Raw genomic sequence first — 18,460 nt, forward strand, 5'->3', positions numbered from 1 at the left:
CACCTCAATACAGTGCACTTAACACCCCCTTCCCGTCCAGACCAATTTTCAGCTTTCAGCGCACTCAGAGTTTGAATGAAAATTACTCAGTCATGCAACACTGTACCCATATGAAACTTGCATCCTTTTTCTTCACACAAATAGAGCTTTGGTGGTATTTAATCACTTTTTTTTTTTTTGTGCTATAAATAAAACGTAAATTTTGTGAAAAAAATGCCCTTTTGTTTACATCATAAAATTTTGCTAATTAGTAATTTTTCATCATAAATTTTGGCCAAAATTTATACTGCTACATATCTTTGGTAAAAAAAATAACCAAAATTCGTGTATATTATTTGGTCTTTGAGAAAGTTACAGAGTCTACAAACTATGGTGCCAATCTCTGAAAACTGATCACATCTGATCAGGCCTTCAGTACATCAGGTGAATCTCATTTCTTGAGACACTAATAAGTCAGTAAAGTACAAATACCCCCCAAATGACCCCTTTTTACAAAGTAGACATCCCAAGGTATTAAGTTGTTTCTAAAGTCTTTGCAAAATGACTTTTTTTATTTTTCAAAATAGTCATATTATCAGGTTTCTCACACACAGCATAGGCATACAACAAATTACACCCCAAAATACATTCTGCTACTCTTCCCGAGTACGGCGATACCACATGTGAGACTTTTACACGCCTGGCCACATACAAAGGCCCAACATTGAAGTAGCGCCTTCAGGTATTCTATGAGCATAAATGACATATCTCATTTCTCAACCACCTATTACACTTTTGAAGGTGCAATGGAATTGCCCACAAAATGAAAAGCAAACACCACATCGTATAATCTATGAGTCATAACGAGTCCTTTGAACGGTTCATTTTTTTCCAGAAGTTTTTAGAAAATGTGGGGGGGGGGGGGGGGGGGTTGACTTTTTCCCACACAAAGTTGTCCATTTATAAGATATTTCTAACACATAGCATGTATATAGAAAAAAATTACACCCCAAAATACATTCTGCTACTCTTCCAGAGTATGGCAATGCCACGTGTGAGACTTTTACACAGCCTGGCCAGGCATTCTAGGAGGATAAATTACACATCTCATTTCATTCCTACCTATCACACTTAAAGGTCCTGGAGCACCAGGACAGTGGAATTAGCCACAAAATTACCTAATTTTGGAAAGCAAACACCCCAACATATATTCTGTGAGGCATGGGCTGCAAATAGGTACTCTGATGTCCTGGTGACAGGTACTTGGGTACTCATATGGACTGTGACAGGTACTCTGATGGGTGATGACAGGTCCTCTTAATTTGGGGGGGGGGGGGGGGGATCAGTGTGATTGGTGTACACCAATCACACTGGGAACCAATGAGCAGCGAGAATGCGGAGAGAGCCTCAGCTCTTGTGCACATCGCTGAATTATGATCAGGTAAGTATTTTTTATTTTTTTTGGGGGGGGGGGGGGAAGCTGCATACAGTTAAAGAACCTGCCTTTAAACCACTTTAAAAAAACGTTGGACAATAATTGTAGAAAATAATGTGTCAGTGTAAGTAAAGTCAGAAGTCTGAACATCTAAAAAACAAAAATGATGTACGAAAGCATTTTACCAATAACATAAAATTTGCACTGCTGTCGTTTAAAGTGAACTTAGTGAACCGATAGGCATGCCATACCGGTATAATTTTGGCCACATGTGGCTCTCGCTCCCTCTTTGCAGTTGTCATTGGCATTTAAAAAAAAATGTTGCAATTATTACCAAATGAATTGCCAACCATGCATTCTGTAAATGTGTCAGAATGTCAGTGTGATTGGTGTACTGTTGGAATCAGACAGGAATTATTATTATACATCTACACAGCTGTTTGTACAGCCGAACTCAGCCATATTGATGCCAGGCAGTTTCACATGTTTAAAAGCAAGGAATGTGACACAATTTGAATAGCAGAATGAGTTCTATTCAGCCCACCTGGAATGTACTGACTTCAAAGATAGTATGGCGCCGGCTTGTCTGCAAGAACAAAGGACAGCTGGTGGGGCGTCCGAGATCAAGCCACAAGATTGCAATCCAGTCGGAGCAGTTGCAATTCATGGGCAAACACTGCCCCCCAGAGGCCAAGTATGGCAGGACTGTTAGCCTGGGGGAGGAGACGCCCCAGAGACGCTGATTGGTCTACGGAAAAGAGTAGGATGGGCTATGGGGTGTGGTATGGCTGAGGTATGTTTAACAAAAAGGTTTGCAACCATGAGGTCTCCCTCTGTCCCTCTTTATTCCATCAGGAGACCCAGTCACGAGGATCGATAAGTATAAGGCTTATATTGCACTGTGATTGTATGCTATGTATTATTGTAACTTCTACTGATACTTGATGCACGTTTTCTTATTTCCTTGGGAAATAAATGAGATTTGATTGATCTTAGACCGTGTATTGATTTCATAGCCAAGGATGGTAGCATTGTGATATTAACAATAACATGTGCTTGGCGTATTGATTGATAGCTAGACTATAGGGATTAGACAAAGTAATACATGACTGATAATAATAACAATAGATTGAATTGATCAGTTACTTCATGTACACTGTAAGCGGTAACAAGAGGTTACCGCAATCGCCTCACACGCGATCGGTGTGGTGTGTGAGAACCTGGTCTTAATGCACCTTAAAGCGCATTGTGATGCATCGACTTGTGCAATGATTCACAATGAAGCATACATTTTTTCTATTGACTTTAAAGTAAAACAAAATCAAGCAAAAACAGCTAGGTGGGAATACAGCCAACTTAAAGGACACGTTCCCCTAAAAAATAAAGATAAAATGTAAAAATTTTTTTGCAGGTAAAACAATTTGCAATTATTTTTTTGTCTAAGGAGCCGGCACTGCACCCGCTATCAGCAGATCGTGGGTACAAAGCCAGGCTCTCTCAGGAGAGTGGTCTGACTGTACCTCTGATATGAGCAGGTAGTTACTTGAGAACAGGAAGATCAGTGAACTACGAGTGCGCTCAACCAACACCCTCATAGTTCGAGAATTACAAGCCGTCAGCAGCAAAGGCAGTAGACTGAATGAATGACACAATCGTGTGGGCAGAGCCCCGCACAGCTGAGAGATTGTCAAACTGACAGCAGGTGCGGGGAGAGGATCCCCCACCCACTTTCACAGGGGTGGGATGGGGGTGCAAGCTTAACATGTTACACCCTAACACGGGTGTAACACATTCAGGAGGTGAATGTAGCATTTAAAGGAGTTTTATAATGCTGGATGTTTTTTCTTCTTCCTGCAAGGTAAAGCCATAATGTGCGAGAACGCATCACATACTAGCATATTATGTGAAACTTGCCTTAAAAACCAAGCTGTTCCAGCACAATTTCAGTGCTGCAGCCGCTTCCATTTGGCTTACTTCTGGGTTTCGCAGGCTCGTGCTCTGTGACTGGCCAGCAACGTGATGATGTCACATGCACACGGGAGCGGTCGTTCACAGGACAGGGTTCAGACGCAAAAGCACCTGTGGCCCTTACTTCTGAACGCATGTGTCATTGATGACACCGACTACGTGGTATGCAAATGGTATATGGTACATGTTTAGGAGATATTTACACTACCTACAGGTAAGCTTACCTATTGGTAAATGTCAGCAGAGCACGTTAACTTCCTCTTTAAGTCAGCCATACAAAGATATTTTCTAAAGACAATTTGTGTAGGAACGTTAACATACTTCATATGGATAATAAACAATGGATAGGTTCCCAAAAGAAAACTAGTAAAACGGGTATAAGAATCTCTGAAATTACCACACACCTTTTGTTGCTTACAGGCGACAAAGAATAAGGAGACACATCATTTCCATCATCAGGACTTGATCTCTTGGAACTTAAGGAATACTGAAAAAAAAAAAAAAATTAAGCTTAAAGTAGATGTACACTTTAGTTTTGTGTATGTACTATGCATTATACTACTGGCATCTTTTGTTGCATCTCAGTGCTACTGATCCCCCGGAGCGCTCCACCATGAATGCACTTCAGTGATGGCTAAATGGCATCTCTCTGGTGTCAGCAGTAGACAATGCCTGTCACAAACAACTAATTGTAATCTCCATAATCCCCTGTAACAGAATAACACCTGTGCAATTGTGAGGCACAGCGTTGTCACCTTATAACAGGAAGTGCCTAAAGAAGGACGTTCATGAAAGGATTACCAGGTATTGTATTAATAAAAACGTGAGACTAAAACATATATTGAAAATAACTTTAGAATTTAAACGTGTGTTAAAACTTGTATGAGATTTTAGTGACTGGGTATAGAGAATAGAGATACTTAAACAGTAAATGATCAGGTTGTTTTAGTTTAAAAGAACAAACATGTCATACTTACCTGCTCTGTGTAAAGGCTTTGAACAGAGCAGCCCCTGTCCTCTTCCTCACAGGTCCCCTGCTGGTGCTCTGGGATCTCCCCCCCCAGCCCCATCGAGAGCCTCCATAGCAAGTCCCTTGCTATGGAGGCACATGTGCATGCTTTCTCCTGAGCCCTGTTCTGTGTGTCTCTGATAACAAGTTCCTCTAGGCACCGTTCACATTAATGCGATTTCAGATATAACTTGAGTCGCACAGAATCACATGACAATTTAAAACCACATTGTTTTCAATGGTACCCAATAGAGGTCGACCGATCTGGGATTTTCTCTGGCTGATGCCGACATTTAGAATCGGGGCGGCCGATGGCCGATATACGATGCCGATTTAAAAAAAAAAATTGGCAGGTGGCACTGGAACCGGCAGGCACGGATTGGCACTGACAGGCACGGATTGGCACTAATTGGCAATGGCAGATGGCACTGGCAGGTTTCACAGCCGATAGTGTAACTGAAACTGAATGCGCTCTACAGCCCCGATATAACTCTATGGAGAGATGAGCCGACAAATTCAGCATAATATCGGAGGTGGGCGGGGCCCAGCAGCTATCCGGCCAACGATTGGGCCGCTTAAGAAAGGGTGGGGCCACATACACGTAGCGGCTTGCCCAGATCCTATCCCATTGGCAGGTGTTGGATAGCTGGGTCACGCCCACCCCCGACATTCAACCTCAATTTTGACAGCTCCTCTCTCTATCTCCCCCCCCTACAGTTTCACACACCACGGCGCTGCTCTGCCAACTGTGTGGAGAACATGCCCTTCATTCTGAGACATCATTGAAGACTGCTTTCCCATATAAAGTTAAAGTGGGGTTCCACCCTAAAGTGGAACTTACGCTGATCGGAACCCTCCCCCCCTCCGGTGTCACAATTGGCACCTTTCAGGGGGGAGGGGAGTGCAGATACCTGTCAGAGACAGGTATTTACACCCACTTCCGGGCATAGACTCCCACGGGAGTCTACGCTTCTTCCTGTCCCTGCGCGCTTTCTGCTGGGACACAGAAGGGTCCCAGAGACAGTGCGGACAATTCCTATTGCGCTGTGCGACTCGCGCATGCGCAGTAGGGAACCGGGAAGGGAAGCCGCTTCACTTCACTTCCTGATTCCCTCACCTAGAATGGCGGCAGCAGCAGCCGAGACCCGAGCGATCAATCGATCTCGGCATCGCTGGACCCCGGGACAGGTGAGTGTCCATTTATTAAAAGTCAGCAGCTGCAGTATTTGTAGCTGCTGGCTTTTAATATTTTTTTCCACAGTGCAGTCCCGCTTTAAGAGTGCCCAATGGCCTTACATTTCCAATGTCGTTCCCTTGGGCGACACACAGCTTATTTCACTTTAGACATCTGGTTGAACCCAGAACCTGTAAACTTTTATTGTTTGCTGAACTTCAGAACAGATTTGACATTCCCCGTCAGGTGTTTTATGGGCAATTACTAATCCGCCATTACGATCTGACCATCACCCCTACTTTACAATTCTCCCCCTTGACCCACTTTGAGAGAACAATTCTGGATGGTCCCTCAAGTAAGGCCTTTTTCTTTCAGCTATATACCAGATATTAACCACTTCAGCCCCAAAAGGATTTACCCCCTTCCTGACCATGCCCTTTTTGCGATACGGCACTGCATCGATTTAACGGAGAATTGCACGGGCATGCGATGCTGTACACAAACAAAATTGACGCCCCTTTTTTCCCCACAAACAGCTTTCTTTTGGTATTTGATCACCTCTGCGTTATTTTTTGTGCTTCAAACAAAAAAAAAAAAAAAGTGACAATTTTGAAATAAAGCTATATTTTTTTCTTTTTGCTGTAATAAATATCCCCATAAAATATTTAAAAACCCCAAATTTCTTCCACAGTTTAGGCAAATATGCACTATTCTACATATTTTTGGTAAAAACACAACACACAATAAGCGTATATTGATTGGCTTGTTCAAAAGTTATCACATCTACAAAATAGGGGATAGATTTATGGCATTTTTATTATTTTTTTTAATTATTAGTAATGGCGGCGAACTGCGATTTTTATCGTGACTGACATTGCAGCGGACAGATTGGACACTATTTTGGGACTACTAGCATGTATACAGCGATCTGTGCTAAAAAATGCAGCGATTGCTGTGTAAATGTCACTGGCAGGGAAGGTGTTAAACACTAGGGGGTGATCAAGGGGTTAACTGTGTTCCCTCAGCATGTTCTAACTGTAGGGGGGTGGGCTCACTAGAACATGACAGATCACTGCTCCCGATCACTGGGAGCAGTAGATCCCTGTCATGTTGCTAGGCAGAACAGGGAAATGCCTTGTTCACATAGGCATCCCCCCGTTCTGCCTCTCCATGCCACGATCGCGGGCCACCGGCGTACATCGAGTTGCGGATGACGCAGAGACGTACAGGTGGGTTGTTTTGCGCACCCGTGCCACTTTGCCAAAGTAAATCGGCGTGAGTCGGTTGGCAAGTGGTTAAATGCTTTTTCCATACAAGATCGAGGTAAACACTCCTACATGTTCAAGTGGAAGAGGGTCTAAGGTGAAGAAATTCCCCTCGAATTGTAAACGCGTGTAAATTCGGTAACTCGTGTTCAGGTGCGTTTCGTTTACAGGAGCTTTTACATTTTTCACTATTTGGAAGAAATTTTTTTTTTCTAAAACGCAAACGTGGCAAGTAAACGCAGCAAAACTGACATTTTTAAGCACCGGTTACTATCTGACAAGTTAAATCGTTCAGGAGAGGTTGTAAAAAGTCCCGTGTACATTAAGCCTAAAAAGGCACAAATCCTTAACTCTGACTTCAATGGTTCAATGCCTGTGAGATCCTTCACCGGCATCTTCTCTCTAGCTTCCCCCGGGTACCTGTCTTTGGCTGATTTGATTGGCCAGCTCGGGAGTCATTCATCGTGGCACACTTGCACTGTGCCAGAAACGTAAACAGAGCTGTGTATGTGCCAAAGCCTGTCTTTTCACAATTTATTTTTTATTTTTTTTAGTTCTGCTGTAAGCTGGAGTGCCCAAGTTATCTTCTGGCCAGGTAAAATGGTTAATCCGAAACATAAATCAGTTAGCATTCCTTGCTAGCACACAAACTATCATGGTGATCATCTGGTCAATGCAATTGAAAAAAATTGTGTGTCAGCACCAGCAGCCAACCAGTCCTTGCTTAGGGATTTGGACCAGTCCGGTGAAGCCTGCCAATGAGTGTGGAGGTGGGCATAGGTTTAATTGCAGATCTAACTGCAGAGTACATTGATCAAGAAATTGCTTCCAACCTTTTGTCAGTAGGATCTGTAAGAGATGGAGCTTGATCTAAAAGGAACAGACAGAACTTTAGTAGCGCAACACAGGTGGCTGACTACTGTGACTTTTGTGACAAAATCTACACAAAGTGATAGAGCACCATGAACAAGGAACTGTTTTTCAGGATGTTTTCAATCTTTGTACATAAAATCCTGGCATGGAGGATGATTAGGAAAACCCTGGTCTAATATTTCGATCTATGAGCGATAATGGTGGAAACCTCTAATTTTAAAGAGAAAGGCACAGCTCCAATTAGGATAGTTTCTCTTTCAGTGAAACAATTGCCAAATGAAATTCAGCTATTGGGGTCTTACCTAAAGGGACTGACTGCATCCATTGATAAGTACTTTTGAAGCGTCTCAAAGATATTGGGCATCTCGGTGTCAGATTCTGCTGGAGAGGGTGGCGATGGATGTTAGAAGCCTCTGCATTGCCCACTGCTGGAGGAGACGTAGGCAACACTCGGGCACACAATTTTTCATAAATAAAATATTGGACCTGTTCAAGGATATGTCCCTTTTGGCTAGAAGTAAAAGATCTTTAATAAACTTTTATAGATACGTGTTTAGCTTGATTCAGCTGCATTCTTGCTTGGTTTGCTACTACTTAATATGCTTAAAGCCTAGAAAGCACTAGTAGCTTTGTTTTTCATTCAACTACATGCTTTTCTGTAGCTTCTCCAATGAGGTCTATTGAACCAGAAAAACAGAAGGGAGGGTATGGCAGGGCTACGTAAATTTGTTATGCCACATCCAAAACACTAAATACTAGAAAAGAAATCCCCTGGGGGTGGATTTTTAAGGCACGTACAAACTAAAATGGTACAAAAATGTTATTACATAAAACAAGCAAAAAAGTTCAGTATACATCTAAAAAATACATCAAAGGGTATATGTACAACCAGTATTGATACTACACTCGATTATACCGAATAATCAATTTAGAAAAAATAAAATAAAATTCTAAATGGATTATACGGTATTGTATTTTTTAGATGTATACTAAACTTTTTTTGTTTGTTTTATGTAATAAAATAATTTTTGTACCATTTTAGTTTGTACGTGCCTTAAAAATCCACCCCCAGGGGATTTCTTTTCTAGCATTGAACCAGAAAAGGCACCATTTTGCATTTAAAAAGTAGTCCCTGACCCTTTCCAAACAGCAGTGGCTAAAAAGCATAGCTATGAATGTGTCCCATAGGAAACCATGTTAACTTAACTATAGTGTGTTTCTGCAAAAAGCACCAAAAAATGTATAGGTGTGAACCAAGCCTCAATAATGCTAAAAGACTGACCTTACATGTTTTAACAGCTGCAAGATGTTGGATTACTTCTCATTAGCAACAGGTACATGGACCTTTCATACTCTAGCTCCACTCTCGGACTCGAGAGGTTAATCTCATGGAAGTGCTTACGGCTTGGTTAAATAATACACTTCTATTCTATGAGCGAGTTTGGGACCCATGATGCTTCATAACTGCATGTAATTGGCAGGATGATCTCTCTATTTATATGGCAAGCAGGTACTTTAACCACTTCAATACAGGGCACTTTCACCCCCTTCCTTCCCAGCCCAATTTTCAGCTTTCAGCGCTCTAGCGCTTTCAGTGACAATTGCGCGGTCATGCTACACTGTACCCAAATGAAATTGTTATCATTTTGTTCGCACAAATAGAGCTTTATTTTGGTGTTATTTATTCACGACTCCGTTTTTTTTTTTTTGCGATATAAAGCGCAAAAAAAGCGGAAATTTGGGAAAAAAACAATATTTTCTTTTTTCTATTTGAAAAGAAATCCAATAAAATCAAATTTTGTCATAAATTTAAGCCAAATAATAATGTATAATAATTGGTTTGTGTGATCACGGACATATGTACGCAAATGATCATGTACATATGTGTGCAGGTGATCACGTACATATGTGTGCAGATAATCATTGGGACATGTGATTTTAGTGGGACATATGTGGGGGACATGTTTTTATTATTAGGGACATGTGTTTTTATTATTTGGGGACATGTATGTTTTGGGGACATGTGTGTTTTGGGGACATATGTGGGGACTGTGTTTTCACTGTGTGGTGTGTTGTGTGTTTACACTACACTGATGATCAGTGAGTAAAAAGCTGTGAAAAGCAGCCCATACTCACTGATCATCAGCCGGCTGCAGCGTTCTGCTCTCCTCTTCTCAGCGGTGACTTCCGTGTGAGGAGAGGAGAGCCGATTGCCTAGCAACCGGCTGTTTGTTTACATCACATGACGGCCGTGATTGGACACGGCCGTCATGTGATCAGGAGGGCCAATCACAGAGCCCTCCTGCCGATCTGAGATGTGCCGTGTCCGGGTGACACGAGCACATCGGGATCGCGCCGCTGCTCCTGAATGACGATCCCGCTGCTCCTGAATGACGTTCCTGAACGTCCTATCAGGAGCAGGCGGCTCCCACCCGGCCGTATATATACATTGGCCGGGTGGGAAGTGGTTAACTACAGTATGCCTTTTCATCAAAGGATATACAGCGCATCTAGAAAGTATTCACAGCGCTTTACTTTTTCCACATTGTGATGTTACAGCCTTATTCCAAAATGGATTACATTGATTAAGTTCCTCAAAATTATACAAAGAAAACCCCATAATGACAACACGAAAGAAGTTTGTTTAAAATCTTTTCAAATTTATAAAAAGGAAAAAATAAATAAAAAAAATCACATCTTTGCCATGACACTCAAAATTGAGCTCAGGTGCATCTTGTTTTCACTGATCATTCTTGAGATGTTTCTAAAACTTGATTGGACATGATTTGGAAAGTCGCACAATTGTCTATACAAAGTCCCACAGTGAACAGTGCATATCAGAGCACAAACCAAGCCATAAAGTCCAAGGAATTGTCTGCAGACCTCAGAGAGGATTGTATCGAGGCACAGATATGGGGAAGGGCACAGAAACATTTCTGCAGCATTGAAGGTCCCAATGAGCACAGTGGCCTCCATCATCCATAAAACGAGGAAGTTTGGAACCACTAGGATTCTTCCTAAAGGAGGCCGCCTGGACAAACTGAGCGATCGAGGGAGAAGGACCTTAATCAGGAAGGGACCAAGAACCAGGTGCTCACTCTCACAGAGCTCCAGCATTTCTCTGTGGAGAGAGGAGAACCTTCCAAAAGAACAACCATCTCTGCAGACTCCACCAATCAGGCCTGTATGGTAGAGTGGCCAGACAGAAGCTATGCCTCAGTAAAAGTCACACAACTTTTTTACCAAAAGGCACATGAAGGACTCTCAGATCATGAGAAACAAAATTCTCTGGTCTGATGAAACAAAGATTGAACTCCTTGACCTGAATGGCATGCGCCATGTCTGGAGGAAACCAGGCACTGCTCATCACCTGGCCAATACCATCACTACCTTGAACCTTGGTGGTGGCAGTATCATGCTGTGGGGAGGTTTATCAGCAACAGGATTTGGGAGACTAGTCAGGATCAAGGGAAATACAGCAATGTACAGAGACATCTTTGATGAAAGCCTGCTCCAGAGCGCTCTGGACTTCAGACTGGGGCAAAGGCTCATCTTCCAACAGGACAACAAACCTAAGCACACAGCCAACAAAAGAAGTGGCTGCAGGACAACTCAATGTCCCTGACTGTCCAAGCCAGAGCCCAGATTTGAACCCGATTGAACATCTCTGGAGAGATCTAAAAATGGCTCTGCATTGTTGCTCCCATCCAGCCTGATGGAGCTTGAGAGTGTCTTGCAAAGAACAATGGGAGAAACTGCCCTAAAATAGGTGTGACGCAAGGCTGTAATTGGTGTCAAAGGTGTTTCAACAAAGTATTGAGCAAATGCTGTGAATACGTATGTAACGTACGAATACGTTAATTAATGGGGACAAGGGCCTCTTCCCCAGAACCCTGGGCGGTGGTTGTGGGGGCTTATCGGAATCTGGAAGCCACCCGCATCCCAATTTCCCTTGGGATTAATGAAGTATTATGTATCCAACAATGATGGTTCATCCGTAGTCAACGTGGGAACAAGGCGCTTGGGGGGGTGCTCCCATGTTGATGAGGGCTCATCCCTCCTCCTCCTTCCGTTTTTTTCCCCCCGATTCAGCTGTCAGTGGGGAAGCCTGCTGACAGCAGATGACTCATCCGTTGTGAAGGACGCGACGGCCAGCTTCCCGTCCCGCTGCTTAACAAAACAGCTAATACCTGGTTGTTAAGGATGCCGGCGGCCTCATCACAGAAAAACAAAAAAAGCTTTTAAACACTGGATATTAGCGTTTAGAAGAGTTTGGTAGCATTTAGGACAGTGATGGTGAACCTTGGCACTCCAGATGTTTTGGAACTACATTTCCCATGATGCTTAACTACACTGCAGAGTGCATGAGCATCATGGGAAATGTAGTTCCAAAACATCTGGGGTGCCAAGGTTCGCCATCACTGATTTAGGAGCAGTCAGCGTTTAAAATAAATAAATAAATAAAAAAAACACAACAAACACACACACACACGGTAAGTTTCAAAACTCAGCATAGCTGTGTCCTAGAAATTCTCACTTGTAGCTGTAGAAAGACAAAACGTCCTAAAATTAAAAAGTATTACATTGATGTTTCTGTTAGTATAGGTGAGCAAGGTGTGGGGAGGAACATAATTTAGGTAAGGAGTTAAAGGCTCGTTTTCACCAGTGGCATGTTATACCACTGCCACTGGTGTGCACTGTGAAGGCAGTGAAGCTGACAATTAACTTTAAGGAAAAGTAACATCTCATTCATTTATATTCACCACAACGGGTTGTGATGTGGTGTACACAACAAAATGTGCTGGAAAAAAAAAAAAAGTAGCACGTCTACTTTTTGTGTAGTGGTGTGAACTGAGCTCAATGGACTCAAGGCAAATTGAATTTTCTATGTGTTGGGACCACACTGTGCAAGGCTACCAAGCACAGCCTACTTTGAATGGTGGTCACAGGTCTCAAGTCTACTTTAAAGTAATATTTAGTAAAAAAAAAAGGTTTACTGTGAAAAGGCTTTTCTTCTCTGGTGTAGAAGGCTGCAACCGACGATCTTCAGTTTGGGGGTCCTGAACCTTCTCAATTCCAGCTCCTAAAAGTTCATTCTTAAGTAAGGCAGAGTATGCAAGACCATCTGCAAAAGGAAAGCAGAAATTCACTTTCAGCACCATGCAACCTGTAAGGCAAAACTAAGAAATTCTGCTATAGAACAGTAGCAAAGAACTCAATGTTAAGGGGCATATTTATAAAGCAACAATATTTCTCCAAACAGATCACTATCCTGAACCATTCTACACTGGAAACACACTGACTGAGCCATTCGTGAAGGCTTGCAAATTTAAATGATCAGATATTTGACCTATACAGTACATACACCACCACGAATCCAGGAGGAAGATAAAAAAAAAAAGAAGGACTGGCAACTAAGAAAATCATATACCAATTTGGAGATGAAAGACCCTTTTATCTTATAAATTACAAATGAAACCTCATTCAGTACCTATGAAAAAAAGGTTGGTGGACCGAGACTACTCACAACAGCTCATCACTGTAGTCATGTCAGAATAGAGTTATCGTCTCCAAAAGCATACTGCACATTTGACAACTCAGAGTGGTCATCTACAAACATTTTTGCCAATAAAACACAATAAAATAAAAAGAAACATATAGTGTAACGTCTTTAAATTAACAAAAAGAAGTACCAAACAGTTGGCACATGTTAAGCATTTTAATATGTCATATTAGTGGGCAAGTATCAAAACTAAAATGGGCATCTGGAGTAGAGGCACTGAAAAATCAACCCCACATCACATTTTATGTGAGGACAGGGCTACTGCCGTAATGGGTGGCCACACTTGAACATAGCCCCGCTGTCATCTACAAGAATCTCCGTAAATATGGGACAAACCTCAGGTTCTTGCAACTATTACTGCCAGCAATGCATCCCCTACAGGGAAGATTAAGGATGTTAAAGTGGATATAGGCCTCATCCATCAGGAAGAATATGAGGAAGAGTGTTACTGAGGCAACAAATAGATGTATCCTTATGCCCCGTACACACGACCAGACTTTTTGACAGCAAAGGTCCGACGGAATGAGTCTGTCAGACAATTCGATCTTGTGTGGGCTCCATCGGACCTTTGCTTGCCAAAAATCTAGCGGACTTTAAAAATAGAACACGTTTTAAATTTTTCCACCGGAACTCCGCCGGACCCAGTTCCTACTGAGAAATCCGCTCGTGTGTATGCTAGTCCGACGGACAAAAATCGACGCGAGGGCAGCTATTGGCTACTGGCTATGAACTTCCTTATTCAAGTACGTCATCACGTTCAAATCCGTCGGACTTTGGTGTGATTGTGTGTGGCCAAGTCTGTTCATTCGGAAAGTCCGTCAGAACTCCGCCGAAAGTCCATCGGACCTAGTCCCTCGAAAAGTCCGGTCGTGTGTACGCGGCATTAGAAGATGCTTTTTCATATACCCACCAGATTGTTGGCAGCTGAAAGGATTATTTTTGGCAACAAAGAGTTGATCGGTATCTTTGAAGGATAATATGCATATTATTGTACTCCGATATATTCATTGAAAAATGGCAGATGCTCACTTTCCTATTGCATTTGCTGCTGAAACAGCATACAGGAATACACTTCTCACACTTCTATCTTCCTCAAGCCACAGGTCAAGACCATTCTGGAAATCTGCCCTTTTAACAACGGTCAACAGTTCACAAAAAAGGTTTTGGAGAATGTGCAGAGAAGGACAACCAAATTGATAAGAGGATTGGAGGAGCACAGCTATGAGGAAAGATTAGAGGAACTTAATTTATTTTGTCTTGCGAAGAGAAGATTAATGGGGGATATGAGCAACATGTACAAATACATAAGTGGTCCATATAGTGAACTTGGCGTACAGTTATTCACTTTAAGGTCATCACAGGAGACAAGAGAACACGCGTTATGTCTAGAGAAAAAGATTTAAAGTGATTGTAAAGGTTTTTTTTTTTTTAAACAACAAACATGTTATACTTACCTCCTCCGTGCAGTTGGTTTTTCACAGAGCAGTCTGGTTCTCCTCTCCTCGGGTGCCTCTTCGCTTCTCCTAGCCCCTCCCTCAACCAGCAGCTTGCTACAGGGGGCACCCAAACCAACTTAGAGCTCCATGTATTCATTCAGACACGGAGCCCTGACCTGGCCCTCTCTCCCTTGATTAGCTGACTGACAGCTGTGGGAGCCAATAGTGCCACTGCTGCGTCTCAGCCAAACAGGAGGAGTGTCCTGGATGGCTGAGGGGATCGTGGACATCGCTGGAGAGAGAAGAGGCTCAGGTAATTAGGGGTGCTGGGGGGCTGCTACACACAATGTTTTTTTTTTAATCTTAATGCATAGAATGCATTAAGATAAAAAAATAAATAAAAACCTTCTGCCTTTACAACTCCTTTAATCTCCAAATACAGAAAGGCTTCTTCACACTAAGAGCTGTTGAAATGTGGAATAAACTCACTCAAGAGCTGGTTTTGACTAGCTCTCGAGATGGTTTTGAAAAAGGCCTGGATTCTTTCCTAGATGCATATGATATGATATAACTGAATACTAATATTTATATGTATATGTAAAGTTGATCCAGAGCGTATCCGACTGCCTCGAAGGACATTTTTTTCCACCGCTGAAGCAAATTTGATTGTGCTTAATATGGGGGGTTGCCTTTTCTCTGGATCAACTGTGAGTATGGGATTTTAGATATAGGATTTTTTTTTGTTTTTTTCCCCTCCCTTCTATTTGTTGAACTGGATGCACTTGTGACTTTTTTTCAACCAGATTTACAATAACTACTTATGTTGGATTTGAGATGGTCTCTATCTTTTAGATATGCTCGTGTAAAACACGTTTGCAAGTACCCACTTTTTTTTTAAACTTTTTTTTAATAGAAACGGAGTTATGATAATGCACTAGGTCAGTGCATCCTCTTGTTTTGTAGTTTGTACAAGGATACCGACAGTCCCAAGAGGGCAGAAAGACCTGCGTGCTTTGTATTTGCAAGATCAGTTGAGAGAAGAGTCCATCCTACCCCTAAGCACCCCAGCGCAGGAGGTTATGTTTTGAATAACGCTAGTACACCTATCTTTTACTTGAAATCTTAGTTCTTTAACCTTTTTTTTTTTTTTTTTTAAATTCTGTTTATTCGTTTTCAAGACATAGTGTACAAACATTTGGATGCATCAACTGGACACATCCATGCCAGGCCACATGGCCTGTTGTCTAACAGAAACATCCTAACTAACCCATCCCCCCCTCCCCCCTCCCCTGAGCCACAGCTCGACAAGATGCCCTGATCATGGTTTTCCTTTAGTATTCTATAGGAGGTGTCTATTCATAGATTAATACTTATAACTTCTTTGAGAGTTAATTTGTGGGATTTCTCCTCTAAGTGTTTGGAGTTCCTTGCAAAGTATGAACACATCACTCCAGCACCAATAGTCAGCATTTAATTTTTTTTTACCCCACTGTGGAGATAGAGTATGGCACTCATGGTTTAATTCTATCAAATTTCTTCATACAACCTCTAGCCTCATAAGTGGCTTTGTAGTAGGGCAGCATCGAGTTAATCCGGCCTTTCCAGAAGGAAATGCTTGGCGCTCTTTGCTTTTTCCAATTTAGCAAAATGGCTTTTCTTCCATAGAAAAGCAGGACATTCAGCATCGTTCGCATAGCCCGTGTTGACACTACCTCATCCATTAGACCCAGCAGACAAACTGAGTCATTGGTACTGGCACCTGAATTAGTTCAGAAATACAAGAGGTAATATCAGTCCAAAATCCCTGCACAGGGGGACAGCACCAAAAAATGTGGTCAGCATCTGCGGGGGAATGGGAACATCTCCAACACTCCGCAGAGGTCATTGGAAAAATTTTGCCCAGTCTAGCCGGGGTGTAATAACTTCTGTGCAGAAACTTGAACTGGATTAGCCTGTCCCTTACAGACACCAGGTGTTGGAATGGTTGGGTCATCAGGGCGTCCCAGTCCTTCCCATATACATCTAGAACCTCTTCTTCCCACCTGTCCCTGCATCTTGCAATAGCCAGTGGTGTGACCTTAAACAGTTCCTTGGATGTCAGCGAAAGAGGCTTAGCCAGATCCTTGCTTGTTAATAAAGTTTCAAGAGACGAGGGCAGACTCCACCCTCACCTCTCGAAACTGCGTCTTAAAGGCATGTCGATTTAGGAGAAATCGGAACAGGTACATGTTAGGAAGATCTTGCCTCGACTGTAGTTGAAAAAAGGTGAGCAACTCTCCATAGGAGGTTATGTCTCTTCATGTCTTAATACCTTTCTCCGCCCAAATCATAGGATCTGGTATGTTATAGAAGTGGGGCAAGGTTGGGTTCATCCATAAGGGAGTTGATGGTGACACACCCCTATAACTCGGGCATGCCAATTTCACCGCTGTGCCCCATGCCTTGATAGTAGCTTTCATCGTCATTGTTAACGGCAAATCTCATCTGAGGCCTCTGAACAAGGCAAATCTGAGACTGTCATAAGACCCTAAATGGGCTGCCCCCAGCACCGTAGCCACATCCCCATCCGTCAATCATCTACGAGCAAAGGCCATCTGCCCTGCTATATAGTACTATACTTAGTAGTATAGTCGGGTAGTGTCAACCCTCCCTGATCCCTGGGTTCCTGCAACAACCTGAATCCTACTTTAGGAGACACAGGGGCACAGATGTAAGATAAAATAATGCTGTCAAGTTTCCGAAAGTATGACTTTGGGACTCAGACAGGTGCATGCCTAAGGAAGTACAAGATGACAGGGAGGAATTTCATTTATAAAAGGCTAATCCTACCGACTAGGGACAACGGAAGTTTAGTCCAAGTCTGTACTTTCTTTTTCGGTAACTGTATTAAGAAGGAGCAGGTTTAGGGACATGTAGTCTTGAACTTTCGCTGTAACCTGAATACCTAAGTATTTTATGGACTCAACCCATTGCAGTGGTAATCTGGGATCCGCCTCGTCCTTTTGCTTCCGCATATATTGGCAGAATAGAAGATTTAACCAAATTTACCTTAAACCCTGAAAATGTGGTAACGTGATCAATAATTCTTAGAACCACATTCGAGTCACGCGGGTCATTTAGGAACAGCAGCATATCATCCGCGTAGAGCGATGAGGACTACTAGAGTATTCTACCTACTCTGATACTAAGATCTCTAGAGGAGCGGAGTGCGACTGCCAGCGGTTCCAGGGCAAGAGCAAATAGAAAAGGCGATAAAGGGCATCCCTGTTGGGCTCCCCTACCCACCTCAAAAAAATCTGAGGTGCATGATCCCAGTCTGATTGCTGCTTTTGGAGGTCTGTAGAGCATGGATACCCACTTCTTAAACTGTGGACCAAACTCCATGATCTCCAACACTTTTGACATGTATAGCCAATCCACAGAGTCAAAGGCCTTTTCAAAGTCAATTGAGACCACTACTCTTGAATTGCCATAAATGGGTTGGATTTGAAAATGGGTGAAAAGCCTTCTCAGATTTGTGTCGGTTGACTTACCCGGCATAAAGCCTGTTTGGTCGATGTGGACAATGGAAGGGAGTACATTAGATAATCCAAGGGCCAGTATTTTTGTTAAAATCTTTAAGTCCATGTTCAATAGAGCTATTGGTCTGTATGACGCACACTCCATTGGGTCTTTCCCCGGCTTCAGTAGGAGGACCACATACAGTAGGCCTCCAGCATTGTGTTCATGACAATATTCTAGAAGCAGATTAATTCTAG

General features: G+C 42.6%; 1 protein-coding gene across 1 annotated transcript in view; it reads right to left on the minus strand.

Moving 5' to 3' along the window:
* FZR1 (fizzy and cell division cycle 20 related 1) overlaps nucleotides 1-18,460 on the minus strand; it is a 119,393-nt gene that overhangs the window by 54,420 nt on the left and 46,513 nt on the right. Inside the window, exons 5-6 of the mRNA XM_077475825.1 lie at nucleotides 12,701-12,828; nucleotides 3,787-3,869 (exon numbers count right to left, since the gene is read on the minus strand). Coding sequence (XP_077331951.1) covers nucleotides 3,787-3,869; nucleotides 12,701-12,828 — 211 coding nt within the window. The remainder of the gene's footprint in view (nucleotides 1-3,786; nucleotides 3,870-12,700; nucleotides 12,829-18,460) is intronic.

This window comes from Lithobates pipiens, unplaced genomic scaffold, assembly GCF_037356315.1.
Source record: "Lithobates pipiens isolate NorthernLeopardFrog02 unplaced genomic scaffold, aLitPip1_a1.2 Scaffold_13, whole genome shotgun sequence".
Classification (NCBI taxonomy): Eukaryota; Metazoa; Chordata; class Amphibia; order Anura; family Ranidae; genus Lithobates; species Lithobates pipiens.